General features: G+C 30.1%; 2 protein-coding genes across 4 annotated transcripts; one reads left to right on the top strand and one right to left on the bottom strand.

The window, feature by feature from the left end:
* Window positions 1–546: 546 nt before the first annotated feature.
* Window positions 547–4,383, top strand: 5PTASE11 (inositol polyphosphate 5-phosphatase 11). Of its 3 annotated transcripts, none has more exons than XM_020695501.2 (7): window positions 548–748; window positions 823–982; window positions 1,206–1,336; window positions 1,854–1,930; window positions 2,597–2,686; window positions 3,059–3,246; window positions 4,020–4,383. In XM_020695501.2, the coding sequence occupies exons 1-7, from the start codon at window positions 621–623 to the stop codon at window positions 4,314–4,316; spliced, it is 1,071 nt and encodes a 356-aa protein (XP_020551160.1). In that variant the 5' UTR covers window positions 548–620; the 3' UTR covers window positions 4,317–4,383. The 3 variants fall into 3 exon arrangements, with proteins under 3 accessions (XP_020551161.1, XP_020551160.1, XP_011083915.2); XM_011085613.3 differs by having other exon boundaries at window positions 550–748; window positions 2,597–2,722; XM_020695502.2 differs by lacking the exon at window positions 2,597–2,686 and having other exon boundaries at window positions 547–748.
* Window positions 4,384–7,828: 3,445 nt separating this feature from the next.
* On the bottom strand, window positions 7,829–14,396 carry LOC105166303 (BEL1-like homeodomain protein 2). The gene is made up of 6 exons (XM_011085612.3): window positions 14,046–14,396; window positions 13,497–13,890; window positions 12,724–13,413; window positions 10,695–11,080; window positions 9,702–9,762; window positions 7,829–8,356 (listed from the first exon to the last, which is right to left on the bottom strand). The coding sequence occupies exons 2-6, from the start codon at window positions 13,782–13,784 to the stop codon at window positions 7,925–7,927; spliced, it is 1,857 nt and encodes a 618-aa protein (XP_011083914.1). The 5' UTR covers window positions 13,785–13,890; window positions 14,046–14,396; the 3' UTR covers window positions 7,829–7,924.
* Between the last annotated feature and the right edge of the window lie 10,600 nt (window positions 14,397–24,996).

The following is a 24,996-nucleotide window of genomic DNA, read 5'->3' as shown; positions in this document are numbered from 1 at the left end:
AAATGTGAAAACATTTATTGAACGTGACGATATTAATTATGTTTGATATTATATCATGCATGAGTTAAATCGTTATAACTTTTCAAACATAAAATTAAGCCACAAAAATAGAAATAAAAATAAAAAAAGTAGCCAAAAATCCTTCTTTTGAAAAAAAAAATATGCGGGAAACACTCCTATTGGATGTATATATTTAACGCATCAATGTACTTAAAATCTGTGTGCACGATATAATTTTTTGAAAATATTAACAATTGAAGTACTTCATAAAATACATATGAATTTTTTAATGTTTATATATAAATCTCACGATTTTATTAGGAAGAAACACGCCTCGTTCACACTCAATGTGGGATAAGCAGCAGTATCGAACTTAGCAGTACTGGTTGTGAAAAGAAGTTTGATTAGTTATTGAGATGAAGGTGTCCATCTCAATCACAGACAGACGTGGAAAGGGTGAGGTAGAGCTTTCCGGACATGACTCACAAGTCCTTTTCAACTCTCATTTGTAATAAACGTCAACACCTCCTAACCTAACTTGTTGAGAAATCGGCTCAAGAAAACTCAAACACTTTCAGATCCTCATCCATCATTTGACTTCTTCCTCCTCCAAACTTCCCATGCACATTTATACACACACACACACACACCAACTGCAGAACAAACATCAGAAAAAAATCAATCTAATTAATTATATTTCTTCTCCAAGGAAAATGAAAGGATTCTGTGGTGTAATTCCTGCCAAAAGGTAGATCGAGTAGTACTATTGATTCCTTTTTTTTTTTTTTTTTGAATTTTTTTTAACAAGAAAATGATTCCCAGAAGAAGAAGAAGAATGAAGCGGATTCCGGTGGGGATAATCGACAACCTCGATGCATCGCATGAAGGGATCAAAACGGTTGAACTGATGAATCGACGTTGCGATTTCTCAGACAGCTCGGATGTTTGCGTGTCCATAATCACTTGGAACATGAATGGGCAGGTGAGTATATAATTATATTGCATTCTTACTCAAATTATGTCTGATCAAACTAAACCAATCATATAGAAGTGGGCTGATTATTTTTCCTTGAACTGTACACACGAGCATATCATACTTGTTCATATAATCGATTCTGGTTTGACCAAGTCTGGTTGAATTTTGAATTTCCGGTGGATGAATATAAGGTAGGGTACGAGAATAATGGTGGTGTTTGAATTTGAAGGTGAGGTACGAAGATGTAAGAAAGCTGGTGGGGAAGGAGAGGAAGTATGAGTTAGTGGTAATTGGGCTGCAGGAAGTGCCCCGCACGAACATCTTGGTCTTATTGGAGAATGCTCTACTTGATTCCCATGTGTAAGAATTAATTTCTATGTTTTTTTTCTTAATTATTGTTATTTCTTTCATTCTAATCTATTTCTTCTATATATGATTTTAATTATTATTTATCGAAAATGACTTTATATTAAATTTGCTCGCTTCAGATAATGCAAAGGTTATTTTCATGCATTTATTGCCACACATAACTCGAAATAGCTAGGAAAATGAATGAATTTAGTCATTCTCAGCTTCAAATATTATATATATATATTTTATAAATGAATAAATTACCCCCTACGGAAAAAATAAGCAATTTACCTTCCTATAATTTTAAAATGCATCACTTTACCCCCCGTACCCTATCTTTTTTAAAATGAAACACAATGGGTAAATTACTATTATTTTTTTATAAAGGGGTAATTTATTTATTTACAATATTATAAAGAGGTAAATTATATTAAAGTCCTTTATTTCACGTTTATCTTATTCCGTTTTTTCTATTAAGTATAAGTCTTGGTATATTATTCCATTGGTAATTTCATGTTTGATATAGGCTCTTAGGAAAAGCAATCATGCAGTCTCTGCAACTTTACGTGTTTGGATTGAAGAACTCGGAACAGTATATAAGAGGTAAGAAGATACTCGTGATTTACTAATTTTAATTTTGGTAAATTGCATTTACACCTCTAAAGTTAGGGAAACATATACAAATTCTTCTACATTTTATAGAATTTATATTTTCTGAGATTGTAGTTGCAACTAAAATTACATTCTCTATTCAAAAGCTTATAGAAAAATTCATTTTTGGTCCTGTACGATAGAGCGTGTTGCATTTTTAGTCCTATAATTTATGGATTTAGCACATTCAGTCTCATTGGATAAATATTATAATATTTTTAGTCTCATAGGATAAAATTATAACATATTTGATTCCAGAGTATATATAGTTGTTGCACATTTGGTCCATATGGGATCAAATGTGCCAAAATTTATTTTATGGTACAAAAAATGCTACAATATTTATCCTATGAAGTTAAATGTGCTAAGCTCGTAAACTATAGGACTAAAAGTGCAACGCATCCTATCTAGTAGGACTAAAAGTGCAATTTCCCCCAAAGATACCCTTTGGAAAACATTACACTAAGTGTAGTCGTCCTTTTACGAAAGATATGAGGTATTTATGTAATTCGACTTAATTTGAGAGGTATCAATGTAATTTATTATTTAATATTTTTCTTAATTATTATTAATTTGCATGGCCTTTTTAATTTATTTAATTTTTGGAAATAATTTCAGAACTAAAAGCTGACAAACAAGGCGTGGGGGGATGTGGAGGATTAATCAGGAGAAAAAAAGGAGGCGTGGCAATTAGAATAAACTACAAGGGTATACACATACTCTTCATTTCTTGTCATCTTTCTGGTAATTATTTTTATCTTTTAATTCCTTTTCCTAATATTTTTATTTGGGCATATTATAAAAAAAAAATTAATTACATTTACACCTCCTGATTTCTATGATATGTTCACACAAACCACTCATATTTTTTGTATAATTACATAAACCACTCCTGACTGTCAAAAAACACGAGTAGTTTGTGTAGCGATGTTGATATTTTTGGGAGGTGTATGTGTAATTTTTTGAAAAGCATGAGTCGTTGTATTGATAATGTTGACGTTTTTTATGAGTGTATGTATAATTATTTAAAAAAATAAAAATAATTTGTGTATAAATAAAAAGAAAGAAATGAATTTGCAGCTCATGGTCATAATGTGGAAGAGAGGAACTCAGAGTTGAGGCATATATCGCAGTCATTATTCTCAAAAAGCTGGAACCCATACGCCAAACCACCCCAAGTCACTGTTTGGTTGGGAGATCTCAACTACAGACTTCAAGGAATTAACACTTTTCCTGCCAGAAATCTCATTCACAGAAACCTTCATGGAGTAAGTTCATCCTCCCCCTTGCTTTCACATGTATATTGTATATACTATGTACGTTTATATATATATATATATATTTATGTGTATGTATTGATTTATTGAAACGCAGAATTATACTTTTTAGCCTCATAGGATAAATATTTCGATATTCTGACTCATTTGTTTTACAAAATTTTTAAAATGATCACAAAATTGACAAAACTCGACTCATTAATCCTATACGTTATTGGATTTTCAAAATCGTCCTAGAATTGAATACATTTAATTAGTTCCATGTCCCAAAATTGGAAAAACATGCACGTGTGACTAAATTTGTCGAATTTTCTCAATTTTGAACCATTTTGGAAATCCTGTAATGTAGAGGACTAAATGCGTCGAATTTTTTTAATTTTGAGATTATTTACAAAATTCTATAAAATAGAGGACTAAACGTGTTGAACCCCTTATCCTATGGGAAAGTATAATTTTGTCAAAATAATTGTACTTCTCCTTAGATCCATTTTCTTTACACATCAGAAGAAATACGATTTTTCGATATGATTAATTATCATGGTTAAATGCAAAAAATCAGGTTGGACAGTTATTATTTATTAATCAAAATTGCACTATAACTAGTAGTCATTATTTTTGCAAGTGACATCAAAATATTTGTTACCGTTAAAAAGTACTTTAGCTATACGTAAAATTAAACTAATGTTGATTAATCGAGATTAAAACTTAAGTTTTTGTAAATATCATATTGATAATTATTGGTGAATATGCAATTGAAATTGCAGCTTCTGACTTGCAAAGACCAACTCCTGCAAGAAGCAGAGAGAGGACAGGTGTTCAATGGATACTACGAGGGGACATTATCATTCAAACCAACGTATAAATACGACGTGGGGAGCAGCGAATACGACACGAGTGAGAAGGTAAGAGTTCCGGCATGGACGGATCGTATACTGTACAAAGTGGAAGACAAAGACAACGTTGATGCATGTTTGCATTTGTATGAATCGGTCGACGGAATTTACAGCTCTGATCATAAGCCCGTCAAGGCTCATCTCTGCTTAACACTCAACGAATCTTGATCATTTCTTGGATTTTTCATATTTTTTATTTAAATTGATATTTCATCTTATGTTATGTGAAAATATATGTATGCCACGTGTATATTTTTGCTCATTTATTTAGCGAATGTAAAATGGAATATCAATTTGAAATTGAGGTTGCTTGACACGATCTATGATTAAATTAGTACTTTTTTATAAAAAAAAAAAAGAATAGAAATACTGCAAAAACACCCTTTTTTTTTTTTTTTAAGTAAGAGTGATTAACTATTATTAATTGAAATAAATCGATTACAATTAAATTTATATTTATTTCTTGATAATTTATATTGTACTTTTTATTTCTTTTAATAAATACACGATAGTATATAAGATTTTTATTTTATGATATAGGTGACGTAATTTTTATATATGTGGAGCGTATTTTTAATTGAAAGTGATAATTATACTCTCATCTCCTAAGATTTAGTATAATTACACATAGATCTTCTGTGATTTGAAAAATTACATCTAGCACCGATGAGGTTTGCTTCCTTCTAACAAATAAGTCCATTTGTTAGTCAAAATTTACTAAATTATTGATATTAACAAAAAAACTGAATGAAAATTGATATCTACTATTGATTGACTTAAAACTGACTTATTGCAGGTCAAATATTTTTTTTCGGAGCTAAATTACCTTTTTGGTCCCATAAAGAAGGCATTTCCTCATTAGCTCCATCTTTATGGGATTTCTAATTTGGTCCCATTTTGTTAAATAAAAATTCTAGTTAATCCTCCGCAACTTTTATCATCATTTTTTAATGGCAAAAGTGTTCAAACACTAGACTATTTACTGTTGGAGGTGCCTCCGTGATGAAAATTTCAAAGTAATAATATATTCATATTCATCTGAAAACAAAATTAGAGAATATATAAATGTAAATTGTATTGTTCAAGATTGAACAAACAGAAACGTCAAAAAAGAAATTATAATATTTAAATATGTAAAGATAATGTAATTCGACCAACATTTAATCACTTCTGTCGTTAAAAATTGACAGTAAAAGTTGCGGAGGACTAACTTAAAAACTCTTTTTTTAACAAAATGGGATCAAAACATAAATTCCGTAAAGTGTGGACTTCTAAGGAAATGTGCCTTTTTTATGGGACCAAAAAAGTAATTTCGCCTTTTTTTGGACTAAACTACCACCATAATGGCGAAAATATATCTCCTCATATACATTAACACATGAAGACGTACGAGGGTAATTTAATCATAAAAAAATTTATTTGACCGGTTATAAATCAGTAATAAGTCAATTAGGGCAAGATATATATATATATATATATTTTTAATTTTTTTATTAATATCACCAAATTCGATGAATTTTGAATAATAGAGGAACTTATTTGTTAGATGGAGCAAACTTCGAAGGTGTTAAATGTAATTTCTTAAATTAGAAGAAATTTATGTGTAATTACATTAAATTTTAGGGGAAAGGTGTGCAATTATCTCTAATTGAAATAAGAATAGAAATAGAATCCATGGGCTATAGCCCAATTAAGGAGATTATTTTGGGCTTCGTTGCGTTTTCATGCCTTTAATATTTTGGGCCTTGTATTTTACTTAATGGACTTAATAAACTTGAAATTTCATGAAAATTCTCATACAACAAATGATTTTGATATGTTTTAATATATTTTTTATTCTACAGTTATTTAGAATTATTTTATTTAGCAAAATAATTTATTCTTGTACTTGGTGGAGTGGTGAGGCTACCCACTCTTTCATGCTAGGTCATGATTTCTCAAGTCCTTTGGACAGCAAAAAATATATAACTTTTTTTATCCATAAATCTGTTAAAACTAATGGATAGATAATGATAGGAACCAGAATTGATGGAACCTATAAAGTTGAGGGACTAAGTCTGATGAGGGAGAAATATGAGGGATTAAATCTAAATAAGTGACATAGTTGAAAAACCAAAAATAATATTTACCCTATATTCAAAAAATACATGTATAAAAAATAAAATTAAAATAAATTCTCATTTCTCAAACCTATAAACTTAGATTTGAAAATATACAATCCAAACATACCCCTTTAAAAATACAAAATTACACTCTCTCAAAGAAGTTTTAAAATTTCACTTGCACCCTATTTGAAAATTCTTCGTTGAAACCTGACCCTCTTCTATTAGTGTCTGGACGAAAAATGATGACGTTTGCAAAAAGAAAAAAGAAATATATTTTGCCTCTTTTTTAACATTCTCATGTATATTTTTATACTTATAGATGGATAAATATAATATATAAATATATAGAGTGAGGTTAACATCACTATATTTTTCTACTTATAAGTACATAATTATTATACTAAGAATGATAAATGAGAGGTAGGATTGAAACTTTATATAATGTTTTTTGTTTACATCAATATTTTTTGTTCAAATCCTAACAAAAGAGAGATACGTATAAATAATGAATTCTCAGTAGGGGTGTAAGTGTAATTTCATTTTTAAAGGGGTATAAGTGTAATTAAGCCTACTGTGTATATAGAAGGTTAGCAGTGGACCATGCCCCAGAACCATGCAGAGGGGGATGGGACCCAAATTAAATTAAATTGAGAAGCAAATGTAGATGAAGAAGAAGAAGGATCTGATTTCAGCGATACGAAAAGGACTTCTCAATAGTAAGACAAAAATTAAATGAAATAATGGAGCACCCCTCTAATTATTTCTTCATAAAATGCCAAAAATATTATTTGCTCATACCACAAATTCCAATTAATATTTTCATAATTGTTAGGTATTGAATTACAACCTACTCTCCCAACATTTATTATAATTATGAATATTTTTTAAAAAAAATTACAAACAACGAATGTTTAACAAATATCTTCTCAAACAGTCCATTATATGGGGTGTTTGTTAGACGACTTTTAATCTAACTAAGGAATTATTTGTAATTTTTCAAACAACGAAAATTAATGAAAAACTTAAATTATTATTTTTTAATATTTTCGGTCAATTATATATTCAACTTAAACTTCCGTTAACGTCTTTAACGGTTTATTAATGAAAATGACTAAAAATATTAAAATATAATAATTTAAGAACCAAAACTGTCACCTCAAATTGTTTGAAAATCAAAATTGTATAAATATATTTGTTAGAGAACCAAAATCGCAATTAGCAACAATTTTTTTCCCTCCTATGTACTTAAACTAATAAGTTGACACACTACTTAATTAATTCTAATTAATCTTTAACTTCTATTTAGAGTAGCGGATTGGGTTTCTTATTACAACTCCTGGTACATCTTTTATTTTATTTTATGTACACATCACGTCTTTCTTTAGATAAAATAGATGATGTAATATAATTGACACGTAGAATATATATATGAAATTGAATAAAAGGGGTAATAGAAAATCTAATCTGTATTTATTTAAGGGCATATTACAGTAAATTTTCTTGAAATTTGTCATAATTACAACATACTCTCTTATTATTTTAAATGTTACTAATTTATATCCCCTAAGGAATTAGTTATTGATGATCATTAATCTTAATTAAATATTTATAATTTTTTAAATAACGAAAAATATTCATAATTATGACAAACTTCAAAAGAGGTGTTATAATCTACCCTTTAATTCTATAGGCCTCAAAGTCCCTAATTGACAATCGGCTCATCTTTGGAACATTTTCGGAGTGCTTAAGTCCCAAAGTGAGAGACACATCCCCTGCCTGACTCCCAGCCCTAACCATCATCCCTGCCGCCGCATCGGCCATAAAACACCGGTACTCCCTCGTCGGCGAGTCCTCGCATGCGGCGGAGGAGGTGTTATTTATTGAAGGGCCCTTTTCGTTTTCTGTTCTTGATAAAGATATTGGTGGTGGTGCAGTAGTGGTTGCTCCAGTTTTGTGCGTTGGGGTCTGTGAGCTTGGTTCAGAAGTAGTTTCTTCCTTTGGTGCTGTGGCGGGTTGTACCTCTTCCCGAAACTCCTGCTGGTACATTTCTTCCACCATGGGCTTCCAGAGGCGGACCCTAGCATTTATGAACCAATTGGAGACCTGGAACATTGAATTGGGTTTATGGGGTTTGATGAGAGTTTGTGCAGTGGATGATAATTAATTTGTCTCTGGGCAGCAGTATTGATCAATTCATCAGGCAGACAATATGGTATTCAATGCAATGAACCGAGTGATCACGGGCCATTGATTGCCTCTTGCAGTGAGAATGTCTTTGCCTTTTATGGCTGATGATGGGATCCAATTCAACTCCTGAAATTTACTCAATCTGACACTCACCATTTCATTGTTGTGACCAAATTTAAGATACTGCATTCATCTTTATGAGTTATGACAACTCTCTCTCTCTCTCTCTCTATATATATATATATATATATATATTCGTTTTCTAATCATGATTAATTAGTATTTTTTATCCTCTAAGACCTAGACATGATGTACTATAATTTTTATTCTATATGACCCCAAATGCTATAAATTTTTATTTTATGAGACCAAATGAGCTAAGCCTGTCAAGTGTGGAACCAAAGGTGCAACACCCTCTTCATGTGGGGTCAAAAGTGCAATTTTTTCAAAATACAAGTAACACGAAACTTATCAAAAATGACATCTCTTATTTGATTGAGTGAATTACACAGAGCTTAACTTCTCAAGGTTTGATACAATCACAACATACTTTCTCGTTATTTGAAAAATTGACGATACTCCTCTGAAACTAATGTTCGTACAATAATTGATGCATTTCGTTAGTTTTTACTAGAGTTATATTAAATTTTGTACTGAACTGTCCAAAATGTCCCTTTAGACCCTAAAGTATGATTTTTTTTTTTATGGATCGAAATGCCCCTTTTAAAAATATACAAAGCATAAATAACATAGAGATCAAGCAAATGGGACATCGGAATGTCAAATATTAAAAGAAAAATGAAAAATCTTCTAAGGCTAAAGGTGACATTTTCACTTTATCGTCCAAGTAATTATGTCAAATATTATGGGGTATCAATAATTTTTTAAATAACGAAAAAATATTTAAAATTGTATGAAAACTCAAGAGAGCTCAATCTAATTTACCCAATTTAATATGATATACATATATTTATATATATGATATACCCAATTTACTAATATCTATAATTAGTAATAAATTATGACATAATAATTTTTTGTTGTAGCATATGTCATATGATCCAAATACACACACATGTATGTGAATATGAACAGACGCATAAATACATGAAAACACACACACACACACACACACACACACATATATATATATATATATATATATAATTCATTCAGACAAGCAATGAGGAAATGAAGTTTCCCTTTCATATGGATATGACGCATCGATTTTGATAAAGAAAAAGATGCAATGAGTGAGTACCTGATTTTTTGATAAACCAGTCTGTCGAGACAGCATATGTTTGTCTGCTTCACTCGGGTACCTGCCAACACATAACAATATTTCTATTTTTATTCTTAAACCTTCCCATTTAGACATTCCACTACAATTTGTGTTTATTTTAAATTTATTTATTGACTTTAAAATATTAATATATTGTGTATTAAATGTGGCAATAATAATATGTTGGTTGATTTATAATTCAGCATAAATTATGTTTTACAAGTTAGTTTTTTGTGGTCTTGATCCTAGTGGTTTTAAACTCACCATATTGCATCTCATAATTTCAAAACTTTACAATTTGAATCCCAAGTCTTGATTTTGTTAAATTTCTGACAGAAACATCACGGGCATAGCACGAGTCCAGCCCGTTAAGACTTGAGAGGTGTTGACTGATGTTCGCGTAAGAAATTGAAGAAAATTAAGGCTTTAGACTAAAATTATATAAGTTTTTTGGAGTTATGAAATGCAATGCTGTGTGTTTAAAATAATGGCACCAAATCCGCAAAGGTGGTAACTTGTGGGATGGAAAATGCAAATTTTTTTATTAGTATCTATAAAAGCAAATATCAAGCAAAATTATATTTTGAGTTCCATATTATAAAAATAATTTCAAAATTAAGAAAACTCGAGACATTTAGTCATTTGTTTTATGAGATTTTCAAAATGGTACCAAATTTGAAAAAAAAAAAAAAAAACTTGACACATTTATGGGATTAAATATTTCGAGTTTTTTCAATTTTATGACTATTTTGAAAATTTCGTAAAAAATAGAACTTAATGTGTCGAATTTTTTTTAATATGGAGATATTTTGAAAATCTCCTAAAGTAGTGGATGGAAAATCTTGAACTTCTATACTCCGAAATTAAAAGTATAATTCTGCCCAAATATCACTATAATGAACTCTAACTGTTATGATCAAGATAGAAGATTATAAATAATGTGTGTGTGTGAGAGAGAGAGAGAGTACATACGGATGAAGAAAATGATCAAAAAGCCAGGCACGGAGTATGTTAACAGAGCCATCAGGCAAGCCCCTTTGGGGCCTCCAGGATTCAGGGTCCAGCATCCCCACACGCTGGAGGGATTTCTGCTGCCGATACTTCTGCTCAAGCAGCTTCAGCCGTGGAGTCTCTCCTCTAGTCAGCCCCCCACCTCCACCCACATCTTTCTCCCCCAGACCTTCACACGTCTCCTTCAGCTGCCCAGCTATCGCATCCTTTATGCACCGGAAATGCCGCGACATAGCCGTCTGCGCCAGCCCCGTGTACGGTGCCGCCGCCCCTCTCCCCACCGCCGAATCGAACGCATTCACTATTGCCTGCATTTGCTCGCAGTATCGCCTGTACCTTGCATCCACCTGATACATATATGTTGTAGAAACAGATAACTCCATTTGTATTAAGAAAAAAAAAAAAAGAAGAAGATGAAACTACGTATTCAGATCGTATTTTTTAATTCAATTATTATTACAATTTCAATGAACATATACTACGTATACAATTCACATTGTTTATATATACAATGGAACATCTTGATATAAAACAAGTGAAATTCTAGCCTAAACCCGCTTCGGTCGAATCTGAACCAGTTATATTGTAAGTGTATTGATTTGTATACAATTTAGAGAAAGTGATCAATCACATAACAAGTATATCTGTGATTAGTTTGGTTCGCCTAATACTGGTTCGGGTAAAAATATATTTGCATGCATTTGATCATGCAATGGTAAAAAAAATATTAATTTTCAATGTCAAGAAAAAAAAAAGGGACGGAAAGTACAGATTGTATTTTTTATTTTGGATTTACGTTCCACCTTATTATACTAGCCATCGTGGCACGTTGTTACTAAATGCATATAATAAATAATTTTTTCACTTTAAAGTATAATATAAATAAGAATAATAAAATATATCAACCAACACCTTACATTCCAAAATGAAAGAAAGTAAAATCAATATTATCTACACAACAAAAAATTGAATAATAATATTATAAATCGTCATTTGTGAATGCAAAGGGATCTTTTTTTTTATATTTAGTAACAAAAATGCAAACTAATATACAACAATAATCATGATTGTCTTGACAAATTAAATAAATTATATTTACACTGTTCAAAAAGTTATTTAAAATTTAAATTAATTAAACTTGATGAGTTGCAGTGGCTGGAGGGAGTCCACTAGCAAAGAAGACGCGTACAAATGTGCAATGTGTCAAACTTTTTCCGGCAGAAGGAATGTAGAAATAAAGTTGTGACAATATTGGCTTTATGTGCATTTATCGAATGGCAAGATTCAAAATAATAATCATTAATTACAGATTAATTTAATTGATAGTAAACAATATTCGCAGATATATAGATAGATACATGATCAGTGCTGATTTCTTAAAAGCTTCAAAGTACTAAGTACTTATGATGAGGGCCTTTTCTCCTTTTAACTTAAACCAGCAGCCTGACAGACACTGTATATATTATTACAGGAACATCAGATTTATGTCTTGTTCCAATAATTCACCAGTATATATGAATATTTTAAAAAGGGTTTTTGATTTTTGATTAGTTCAAGATTAAGAAAGAATCAATTGGGAATATATATATATATATATATGGTCCCCATTGGAGCAAGATCGAAGCTTATATCCCAATTTTGTAATCAGGATTAGATTTCCAGCTACAGCAGCTTATAATGGAGGCATGTCGATTGTTCGATAGACATGTACCCCAAACTGTGGCCTGTCAGGCCGACGAACATCACCAGGAATGGGCACTCTACGAGAATTAATTAACTTATATGGGAAAGTGACTATGATGTTGATTAGTTTATGTAATAATTAATACTAATGTGTACTAAAATTTTATTCTAAGTGGTGAGTTTGGTGGGTTGATAATTGTTTCAGCAGCCAGGCGCTGGGTGTTGATTGCTGGAATAAAATAATTTTCTTGAATTTTTCTTTGTGTTTTCTGTGTGAATCATGGTCTAGAGGAGTGTTGCAAATTACCTCATCAAGCATGGTTAACAGCTTCATTTTTCTCCTCTGGTGCTCAGCCCTTTCGGCAGGCGAAATGGGATGATGTTGATCTTTCGAGGAAGAAGACGGGCCGGCGGCAGCGTCTCCACCGCCGTCCATGGCTGAATTAGGGTTTCCGTCTTGATTCTTCAATCTCTGGTTCTTCAACTGCCCTTTACCAACACAACAGAATTCTTGCAGCAATTCTTGCGCGGCACTCAAGTACCGCGAATTCCTCAGGATATTGGGGCCAGTTCTTGCGGATTCAACGAGCCCCGGATGAGCCTGATTCCCATGGTCCAAGACTCTGCGGGGAGAATGGAACAGTTGATGGTTTGTCCCAAGATCTTTCGATCCGCAGAGGTTGTGTGAATTAGGGCCTGCTTGCAGTTCTTGACTATGGAAGTATAGTTCACCATGCCCCAGGCTTATAGTTTTATCGAACTTGTTGGATTCCATGTTTCTTAAAGAGGAAGAAAGTGAGAGCGAAAGCCCTTGTCCCTCCACAATTCTTGTTGTTCTTCCCAAATCGAAACTCCCACTGCTGCTTCCAGGAATCCAGGACAACTCAGATGGTGTCTCCATGTCGGGTTCTTGCACAGGACTAAGCAAGTGAAACCCTTGAAGGTGCGAGGAGTCCGAGGAATTCGGGACTTTAACATGAGGATTCATGAAAGAAAGCTGCATAAAAAATCGATTAAATTCAAGAATTTCTAGTAGTCAGATTGCATAAAATTTGACTATTTGCTGAAAATTCAGCTCACCTGGCTTGCAGCCTCATTTAACAGATGCTGTTTTTGAGGCCACGGATAATTCGGTCGGATCTGATCATCTGGTGAGAAATCATCAGTACCTGCAGGTTTCCTCCACGGTAAGTTGATTATCTCGGTCAGCATCCCTCCGGTGTCGTACACGGGTACTGACTGCTGTCCGGATAAATCCTGCTCAAATCCTTGCACTCTCAACATCCAGTCTCCTTGTTGCTTTGCTGTCATAGATCTTTCATATGCATTTGAGAAGTTGCTGATTTCTTGGAGAAAGCTTTGGGACATGAATTTCTTGAACAACCAATAGATCTTAATTCAGGTTAAAATTTTCAGGTTAGAACAACCTTGGATAGCTAGAGGAGATCTTGAGACAATCTCTCTAGTCCTCAACCTGTAAAAGTAGCAGATGTCAATCATATAATTGGCTATGAAGACAACATAATTAGTAACAAAACAAACAACAAAGTGGTCTAAACTTAATTAACACAAACTTGGGTTTTCTTTCCACTTTTCCCACAATTTCGTTAGATATTTATCGATAAGTACCTGCTAAACAAAGCAAGAAACCGATACGATTGAATCAAATCCCAGAAACATCCTTTTCCTCCGATGCAGTGTGATAGAGAAATTTAACTCTCTCCATTGCTCAATTTGTGCTTAAATTCAAATCTGCCTCATCGAATCTTTCGGACAGTTTTCCACACAGACAACACACAAAAAAGCCAGCTGAGAGAAAGAGATAACGAAAGGAGAGCCCTCTTGTTCTTCACTCCCCCTCACTTCACTTTCACCGAACTTTCTATACAAAAAAAAATATTATTACAAACTTGTCATTTCCATGCTTTTCAAATATATATAACAGAAAGCTGGAGCAGTCATGAATTAAAGTTAAGCACAAATGCAATGTACTGTCTGAAAAATATTTGTGTCTTTAAGTTCAAACATAAGTTATTTCTGGGCCGTACTAAATTTAGCAAGTAGTGCACAAATAACGTTGGTTCTTGGGAGTGAGTGACCTTAGGGGGCTCGAAAGGTTTTAATGGTATCAAAGAATTTGTACAGCTCCAACTCAACAATTGCATTTAACTAGTATATCTTTGTACCCTATAAATAGCTTTCTGATATGCAAAGATGAGGGGGTTGGTGTACCTCACAAGGTAGGGTTTGTAAAGAAGCACATTTTTAGGTTATAGGGTGCATTTTAATTTGATTCTTGCTTGTTTTAATTAATTAAATCTGTTTTGGTAAAGATTGGATTCTTTTTCTCTTTTTAAGGAAAGATGGTCTTAATTAGAGCTAACTTAATTTTGAGCATCTCAATTAATCAGATAACAGAAAAATCTTATCCGACTCAAGTTTTGGCGAACTAAATCAATCACAAAGCAAATTCTTGAACCATGCATAATACACCAATTATATCGCAAATGTATTGCACTCGTCATATAATTAGTTCAGATCGAATTTAACCCAATTTGAATTAAAATTTCCCATAAGCTAATTGGCTTATTGAGTGAGTGTTTGGCTAAATTCATCGACAAGATCTATAAGAAAAAAAAAATTAGGGCTTATGACATGCATGTATGATGGAAAATTACATTTCACATCCCACAAGATAGCCCTTTGCAAACTCACCATAGCCGTTAAGTTTTGAGGGGAACTAAGGTTGTCTTCATCATAAATTGAACATAATTAAGGCTTGGAACTAAAATCGCAAATTTCTGAAGTTATAAGAAGCAATGTGGCGAGTTCAAAAGCAATCGGACCAAATCCACAAAGAGGTTAACTTGTAGGGCGTAAAATGCTATTTTTTCGAATGTTATATTTTATTTTAAATATAAGCTCTTACAATATTTAGGTAAATATGTCATCGTTTTGTAATTAATATAATTAAAACTAAAAGATCAGTGAAATATATTTTAAAAATAAGTATGCAAACATTTACCTTTATTATGTGCAAGCTACTTAGGTTAGGATACAGGAGATGAACAAATAAAGAAATCAAATTATGGTACGAAATGCCACTAGCTGATGATGATGAGCAAACTTTATGATCCCACAGCAACCAACTGCATGCCTAAAAGCTGCGGAAAACAATTCATTAATTATGTCTATAAAAAGTATCAAAAATATTATTTTAGGGCAAATTGCAAGTGCCCCTTATCATCTATACATATATAAAAGCCCTCCTGTGTGAAATAAAAGTTCAATTTGATTTTCTATATTTTTAAAACTAATAGTGTGTTGCAGCTGGTGTGAGTTTTATGTTTTTGAATTTTTTATATCTGTATCGCGGTATCCGTGTTCATACATCATAAGTTGACATAAATAAAAAATTTATATAAATTTTTAATTATACTCCTCATTCAAAAATTTTAATTATACCGTAATTGACTTATCACTAACTTATTGTAGGTCAAAATAAATCTTTTTATGATCAAATCACCCCCATACGTCTTCATGCCTTAATGCATGTGAGGAGCTATATTTTCACTGTTATAAGGGTAGTTTAATTTTAAAAAAAGTTATTTGACCTGCAGTAAGCCAGTAATCAATCAATCAAGGGTAAATATAAATTTTTATTCCATTTTTTTGTTAATATCAGCAAATTCAGTTAATTTTGACTAATGGAGGGACTTATTTATTAGACAGAAGCAAATTTTTGGAGTGCTAGATGTAATTTCTCAAACTACATCAAATCTAAGTATAATTATACTATATTTCAAGACAAAAGAGTATAATTATCTCTTTATTTTTTTGTTCTCCTCCATATACTTTTAAATAAATGTATCAAATATTTAAATTATACACATATATCGATTGTGCTGGGGGTTATAATTAATGTGGTGAGAAGAGAAATGGAGCAGATGAAGTTGCATGTAAATATTTGTGCAGTAAAGAAGATAGAAAACCCCAGTGGTGATAAATTATGATGAGTGGCTACTACCCTCATTCCTCAGCTATGGGTGGGGGTGGGGGGTGGGGGACTACCAACGCCAAAAGAAAGATATCAATATGCATATAGCTGTGTGTAGATAGTGACAACCACCATATCTCTCAAAAATCATAATTATATATATTTTACTCTTCTTTTTTAAATTAAAGATACACAAATTAATTAATATTATTTCATATAATAATATTATACAGAAAACTATATATACATTACTATATGTTTTCCATCTGTCTTATACTGGCTAATTGCAATAATTGCCTTTATTTATTTATTTATTTTCTGGCAGTTGGATGAATGTAAAATATATGTTATTTTATCAGAATGGAGCTTTTTGTAAAAATTAGGGTAAATTATAACGAGCTCACTTGAATTGAAATTTATTATAATTATGAATATTTCATCGTTGTTTGAAAAATTATAAATACTTTTAGAATTAATGGTCGTATACCAAATATCCTTCGTGACAGTCCATTATATAGGGTATTTGTTATACGGTAGTTAATAATAGGCATTGTTTTAAATAATAAGGATGTAGTTGTAATTATGACAACTTTGGAGAAATTCGTTGTAATTTATACTAAAAACTATCCTTAAATTTAAAGTAATCATGGGATGCCGCTAATTGAAAAATATTTTTAAGGTTTAAAGTCAAGATGCACAGTGAGCCAGGCTGGGCTAACCCAACCTAGAACCGAATTGAATTAATAAAAAAATAGGCCGGTTCAGCCCAGGCCCGTTTAGGATCAGGTTGGTCCCAAGAATCAATACCTAAGACCAATTCAACCCAGTGGCTCAGGACCACCTGATCCTGGATCGAGCCTGGGCCGACATGTTGGGCCTTTTTTTTAAAGCTCATTATATATTTTAACTATTATTTTTTAATATATAAATTTTCATGTAATTTAATTTATTATTTATTTATTTTAAAAGATAATTATAAATTTAAGTAATTATTTATAAGAAAATCTCAATATAAAAAAAAATAAAAAATAAACAAGCACATCCGAGCCTGATGCGATCCTGATCTGGGCTTGGTCTAGGCTTCAATCGACGGGTCCATAAGCTAGGTCTAGTTTGAAAATGGACCCAATTGGGGGCCACTTAGAGGCCTATGACCGCCACAAGACCGTCCATATACAGTAGTGGGCTGGTTTTGGCCAAAGCTTTTTTGGGCTAGTTCTTGCCAATTTTGAGCCAACTCGATACCTCAAATTCAAAGTTACAAGAAACAAAAGAAAATTATGTTTTTACTTTCTAAATTGTTTTTATCTATATTAAGTTGGGTTAATTCAGAGCCAATCATGGACATTTATAATTAAGAAGTAATTATATTTACACCCCTAACCTATGGTATAATTATATAGACCGTCCATATTTGTTGGATAATTACACATAAATTTATAAAAAATGTCAACATCATTTACACAAACTATCTGTGCTTTTTAAAAAATTTACACGTACGTCCCCCGAAAATTAATGTCAATATTATAGCACAAATATCTCTATTTTTCAGTTATAACGGACATGCTTTTGTAATTACGCAAAGGACAATGATGATTTATGTAAACAAATCTTAGATCAGAAGATATAAATATAATTTTTCTTATAATTAATTGATAGCTATTTATAAAATGTACATGCATGCATGCAAGGAGATACGTCTTAGAGATTGCCAAATATTAAAATTAAGTATTTCCTTTTTTTGGTCAAAATAAATTAATTTAGATTAATATTAGGAAATTGAGCAATTTGTAATTTTAGAGAGAAAAAATAAAAATTGAATGACATAGGAGACTGTGTGTGATACTTCTGTAAACAATTTTAAGTTCAAATACATTAACCTCTATTAATCTCTTTGTAATTTTTAATTTATCTAATTATTAGTATACATGTGATGGTATAAAAATGAGATCCACTAAATTTTTATTTAATCTGAGTGTGATTTTTATTTAATTACACGTAGACCCCATGTAGTTTCGAAAATTACATGTAGCACTCCTGAGGTTTGCTTCCATTTACAAATAATTAAGTTTCTTTGTTAGTCAAAGTTTACTGAATTTTTTGATATTAACAAAATAATTGAATGAAAATTAATTTTACCCTCGATTGACTTATTATTGACTTATTTGAATTAACTTAAATCATCCAAACATCTCCCCATCCGTACTACCCATAAGAGGATATCCTCAACCGGAATCATACACTTTTTTAGTCATATATGGATACTATTTTACCAAAAATACATATCTATACTATTTATTAAGTGTGAGTGGTTTATAAGGATCATTTTTTTGTCTATAAAATTTATATCGACTAAAATACCGTAAAAATTTTTATTTTTAAATAGAACGACCATTTCTCTATTTTTTTATCATCAATATTAAAAATTAATAAAAATTATTCAAGAAAATATCAACTTAATCAATTATTTTATATTTTTCTATTTTATATAATTAAAATAAACATAAAAAAATTAAATTATACAAATGCATCGAATATGCTGCTATTATTACTAGTATATGTCACTACAGAAAATGTAATATTTAATTATGGCTAATTGTCATGGTTAAAAAAATAATAGTTGGAGCAAATAGTCATTGACTACGACCATGCAACGGTTAATGGTCACGGTATCTGTGAAGGTAGCTAAAACATTTGTCATGGCTAATAACTTTTTCTTGATGAAAAATCTATATTTTCACATCGATTTTATTTAACTATAGTCAATAAAAATTATTCACTATGATCTTTTTAGTTCATAACTATTAAATAATTTATTTGTTTTTTTTAGTGTATAGTGGCATTAAAGGACGTAGGCGTGGTGACAAAATTTTAATTCATTGGAGGGCATGATTGTAAAATATACATAAGATTTTCATTTATGAGGGACTTGTATGCAAACCCTCACCTGTCAATTCAACGGTCCATCTCTACACTACAGCTTCAAATAATTGCAAAAGCCCGGCCCACCATAGGGGTCAAATTGAAAGCTCATTATTCTACTTAGACCCCTCAAGAAACGGAAATTGCTCAAAGACCCCCCAACTTGCATATTTTATCTGCAATTTAAAGTTGGAGAGTTTCAGTAGGTCACTTTCTGGGAGGAAAAAGCCATAGTGGGATGGGTACAAAACTGAAGTGGAAAGATAGAATCTCTCTCTTTGCTCCTTTTATTTTGAAAAAATTACAAAAAAGGACAAAAAAAACAACTTTAAAACTTACGTTACTTTTTAAAATTTGGTCGTTTTCAACGTACTTTAATGCTGTAGTGAGTTCAATATTGAATTTGAAGTTACGACAGATTGCTAATGCAGTGAATATTGTTAAATTAATTTTATTTTGTCGTGTTTTCAGAGTGGTCATTTGAAGTATCGTGTTTAGGCACTATGAATTTTATTTTATTTTTTAACATGATGAAATTTATGGAATATAAAATAATAATAATTAAATTATAAGTGTAGTAAGAAGTGGTTATAGAAATGAGATTTATTTGGAAAAAAATGCCTCAAAATTCAAATATATTATAATTAATTTTGTGAATCTTGTGATCAATAAAGTTTCTATCTACCTCTCAATTGATTATGACTTGCTCATGTGATGTATGCGGCACCTACATCCGCAAAGTCACTACTATTTGTGGGACATAAGACTTTGGTAATTATAATTTGACCCCTAACTTTGTAGGAATTTCTTGTTCTTGGTAGGCTGGGATACTTGAGAATTTCATGCAAATCAAAGAAATTAAAGAGATTTAATAAAATCAATAATTATATCAATACATGTTAATTTATAATTTCATATATTTTTCTGTAACTATTTAATCAAAGTAAAAAATCACTCCTATATCTGATATGATCCAAGTTCATGATTTTTATACTTATATACTGTGGAATTTCAAATCTGACCATTAGGATAAAATACTATTAATTAAAAAATTATAATTTTGATATTACTATTGAAATATTTTAATAAAGTTTTAAAGTATAAGTTAGAATGAGTTGTTATAAGATTTGACATAATTATTAATATCATATTATTATTTAAAAAATTATAAATACACCCCTAATGCTTGATGTAATTATGTGATTTTTTGAATGGAGGTCTAGAATCGTCAACTTTGCTCTTGCTGCATTTTTATTTTTCTTAAAAAAATTTTAAATTTATAAAAAAATAATGGAGGAGGTGGATGAAAACTATTAAAAAAAATCAATCCATAAAAAAATGAAAAAAATTTCTAAAAAAAAAATAAGTAATATTATAATTTATAATTTATAATGTCATTTTAGTGAGTCCACCACAAAAGAATGTGAATGAAAACCTAACGAAGACTAGCAAAATTGGGCTAATTATTAGATTGTCATTAAAATTAAAAAAAAATTTAAATAACCAAAAAAATATTTATAATTATTCCAAATTTTACGAGAGTTTGTCGTAATTTACCCGATTTTAAAGTTGGAAAGGTGAGCACGTTCCATTTCCAGCAAAGGTCATAAAATTGGGCCGAACACCTTCCTGGCTCAATTAAAAGGGTAGGCCCAGTCCATGGAAAGTCTGGACAATCCCCTCTTTATGGGCTCATCCTCTATAAGTCCAGACTATAATGTCCTCAATATACTTATATTTATTTTTACAAAACAACCCTTTTCTCTTTAAGCCATATACATTATATAATTATATTAATATTTTATAAATTGAGCAATATATTAATTCAATTAATATATAAATATTCTCAAGCACGATAAATTAAATTATATAAGTAAAAAAAATACCCACGTGTCTGATGGGACTCAAGCACAAGACCTCAAATTTGTTTATAAAATCTCAATTTTAATCGCTAGACTAAAACGCGATGGATTATAACCATTTAATATAAATAAATTTAAATACACATATGGAGTGTGTCAAGACTGCTAATTTGATTATTATTAGCTTGGTCAAGTAAAGGGTATAGACTTTTAAACCTTGAAAATTATAGGTTCAAATGGTTTAGATATAATCAAATATATATAGACAAGTTGGCCACCACACCAAACTTTTTGTCTAGGTTTAGATATTTATTGAAAGAAATAATTATTTAAAAAAGACAGTTATTTATAAAAAAAATAAAATAAAATAATGATATTTTAGAAAATCTACATTTTATGTACCAGAGTAGTTACTTTAAAACAGTATAATATTCATCTCACCTTTCATACGTATATTTTTAACTATTGGTCAGTCGAAATAGTTGTGTTTATGAACGCCTGTTCTTACAAGTATGGGATTAGTCGTTCCTTACCCCCCTATGGTTTTAACGATTCTCAATAGATTGAGAATAAATTATTTATTTTATATTTTGCTAAATAAGATTTAAATAAAAATTATAGTTATAAGATTTTATAATCACAAAATTATATATTATTTTAAATATAATAAATATGAATAACAAAATATTTATATATGTGTTATACATTAACATGAATATGTTTAATACTTAAATATTTTATTAAAATATATTATAACTATAGTGATTACATACTTTTATGTATTTTATTAAATATTTACAATATAAATATAAGATAAATATATGTAATATTTGATCTCTATTTTCCTTGTAAGTAATAAGTATTGGGTATCTAATACATGAAAACATTCAAAACTATATATTGTAAATTTATAATTAATTTAATATTCTAAAATAATATTTCTTATATAACAATTTGTGTGTATATACTTTTTTTCCCGTAAAATTTCATTATTATCCACCAAACATATAAATAAGTTATTTGAAACTTTTTTGTTTGTTCGGAACAATAAATTTAAACCATTCATTTTCTATCTTTATTCTATTCCTAAATTTATTTAATTCTGATCCAAATTCATCCATAGGTATCAATTACCCCTTTTAAATATATATATTATTTTTAATTTAATGCGATGAATTATTATTAATTAAAATAACTCAATTACAATTATTTTTGTAAAAAAAATTATTGCCCCATTTAAAGAAAAAATTAAGGTCCATAATTATTGCTTTATCAAGTAAATTCCCTTCCATTTGCATGCGTGGCACTACATAATTATCTACACTTTTTATAGTCCAATATGCTATAATTAAAGGGGGTACTATAATGAAAAACGGCTTCTTGATGTAAAATGAATAGTTACAAATAGTCATTACTCTTTGCAGGTAATTATTTATTATCAAGTATGGCGTACTTGTTAAGATGTTTGGTGGGGTTAAATATATGTTCTGATTTATATATTGATTTTTTTGATTATATCTTGATTTTTGACGACAACAAGTCAACGGTAAGAATTTCGGCCAACATTTTTTTGATGGATTTATAGGATCTCATTCTTACCTTTTCAATTTTGTAATAAAAAAAGAAAATGCAGACTCATAAATAGCGGTTAATAACATCGACGCACCAATTTTTTTTGAAGCCAGAGATGCACTTTGACTGATAACTAATTTATCCAACTTTTTAAATTTTATATTAACTGATAATTAGTTTTTTCCCCCTTAATGTAATGCATTGATTTATATATTTTACTCTTATTTATAATATATTTAGAATATAGAAGGTTATGCATTATGTGCACACAAAAACGATGTGTCGTGATGGCTAGTGTAATAAAAAAAATTAACAATCATCATTCCCCTTCATCTTTATTGTATTTCAATATTGCTACTTTTGGTTTATTATAAATTGTCCTCCTAACATCCGATTTTAGAAAATTACGCTTTTTGTTTTTCAAATGCATTGAGTTACATTACTATAAATGATTAATTATTGTAATAATAATAATAATAATAATAATAATTACTATTTAGTAACTAAAAATAACTTACATTTAAAATAAACAGTGGACAAAGATCCAATGAACATGTACTTCCAATGCAAAATCTTGTTAGACTATTTATTTATACGGCTTAAAGACAATTTTCGCCCTAATTTCAAGCCATTCTCGTTTTAGTACCCTAAGTTACTCGAGTTTCATTTTGGTCCCGTAAAACTGAAAAAATATCAATTTTGGTACAAATTTGGTCGGAAAGTTGAGCCACTCGCCGAAAAAAGTCACATGCCAGGCATGTGATTTTTTAAATTGGGGCTTGCATTGTGATTGGCTGAAAAAAATAATGTGGTGAAGACATGACTTGAAGTTAGGGGACTAAAATGAGAATGGCCTGAAGTTAGGGGATGAAAATTGCCTTTAAGCCTTTTAGGATGGTCAATCACAATGCAAACCCCAATTTAAAAAGTCACATGCCTGGCATGTGACTTTTTCCGGCGAGTGACTCAACTTTCGGATCAAATTTGTACCAAAATTTAGATTTTTTCAGTTTTACGGGACTAAAATGGAACTCTAGTAACTTAGGGTACTAAAACAAGAATGATTTGAAGTTAGGGGACGAAAATTACCTTTAATCCTTATTTATACTATTTATTAAGAGTGAAAACTTTAGAGTAATTATTTTTGTTGACGTAATATTTATTAATAAAAAGTATCTTTAAGCACATTTACGTATTCACAATATATTCATTTTTTTAATTAATTAACACGCTGAATAATTTTTATTCATGCATATATAATATTAATTCATTTTGTCTTGATTAACTATTCATTTTATTTTTTATTCTTTTATTTAATCAAATAAATATAATAAAAAACTAAGTTATGTAAATGGGCTGAGTGCTCTTTGACGCATAGTTATAATAAGGTTTAGTTTGATCAGTTGGTTGCATAATTTCTTATAAAATAATTGAATTAATTTAAAAAAAAAACTATTTGTATATAGTTTTGTAGTTTAATATAATTGAAAATGAGTCAAACGATATAAGAAATTATACGAAAAGTTACTTTCGAAAGTAAGCATTAAAAAAAGAGTCAAATAATATAAAAAATTATATTTACGAACAGAATATCAATTTGACTTATTCACTCAAAAATTAAGTTGTCATTAAAGTATTTGTATTTATTTAAGGCAAAAATTATAAGCAGCTTCCTGCTGACTTTTGCAACTTATTATTAAAATTATAAATATTAAACTGATTTCGAATATTCCAACTTCAAAATTTTGCATTCTAACTTTTGTTTTGGAAACTATTGTTAACTCATAATTTTTTCTGTACTTATTTCACATAAGGGTGTTCATTCGGTAAAATCGAACCGAACCAAACCAAACCGCAAAAATTATTTACCAAATATCGAACTGAGTTGTCCTATTCAATTTGGTAAAAAACAAACAAAATTCAAATTGATTTGATTTTTTAACTGAATTAACCGACTTTTTTAAGGATATCTTATATATTTATATATAATTTTTTTATTTACTATATGTATAACTATAATATATATAACATAATTTTTTTTGAAAAAGAAAGGTATTTAATACATATGATATATTCATACCAAATATAAAATTATACTGAATAAACTAAATCTTTTGATTCGATTGGATGCGGTGAATTTAATGAACTATACACAATTTATTTTCATTACAAAAATAGAAAATATTACAAACATGTCTTAAATTGTTTTGGAGACAAGAGGGGGCTT

Source organism: Sesamum indicum, linkage group LG7 (genome assembly GCF_026168435.1).
Source record: "Sesamum indicum cultivar Baizhima isolate 11 linkage group LG7, ASM2616843v1, whole genome shotgun sequence".
Taxonomy (NCBI): Eukaryota; Viridiplantae; Streptophyta; class Magnoliopsida; order Lamiales; family Pedaliaceae; genus Sesamum; species Sesamum indicum.
This window is presented reverse-complemented; position numbering and strand designations above follow the sequence as displayed.

Excerpts from the sequence above, each read along its gene's own strand:
- 5PTASE11 (XM_011085613.3), top strand. The coding sequence starts at position 621 with ATGCACATTTATACACACACACACACACACCAACTGCAGAACAAACAT. Across the intron at positions 1,931-2,596 it reads CTCGGAACAGTATATAAGAG|AACTAAAAGCTGACAAACAA; the intron begins GTAAGAAGATAC and ends AAATAATTTCAG. Across the intron at positions 3,247-4,019 it reads TTCACAGAAACCTTCATGGA|CTTCTGACTTGCAAAGACCA; the intron begins GTAAGTTCATCC and ends TTGAAATTGCAG.
- LOC105166303 (XM_011085612.3), bottom strand. The coding sequence starts at position 13,784 with ATGTCCCAAAGCTTTCTCCAAGAAATCAGCAACTTCTCAAATGCATAT. Across the intron at positions 13,414-13,496 it reads TAAATGAGGCTGCAAGCCAG|CTTTCTTTCATGAATCCTCA; the intron begins GTGAGCTGAATT and ends TTTTTTATGCAG. Across the intron at positions 11,081-12,723 it reads TGTTAACCATGCTTGATGAG|GTGGATGCAAGGTACAGGCG; the intron begins GTAATTTGCAAC and ends TATATGTATCAG.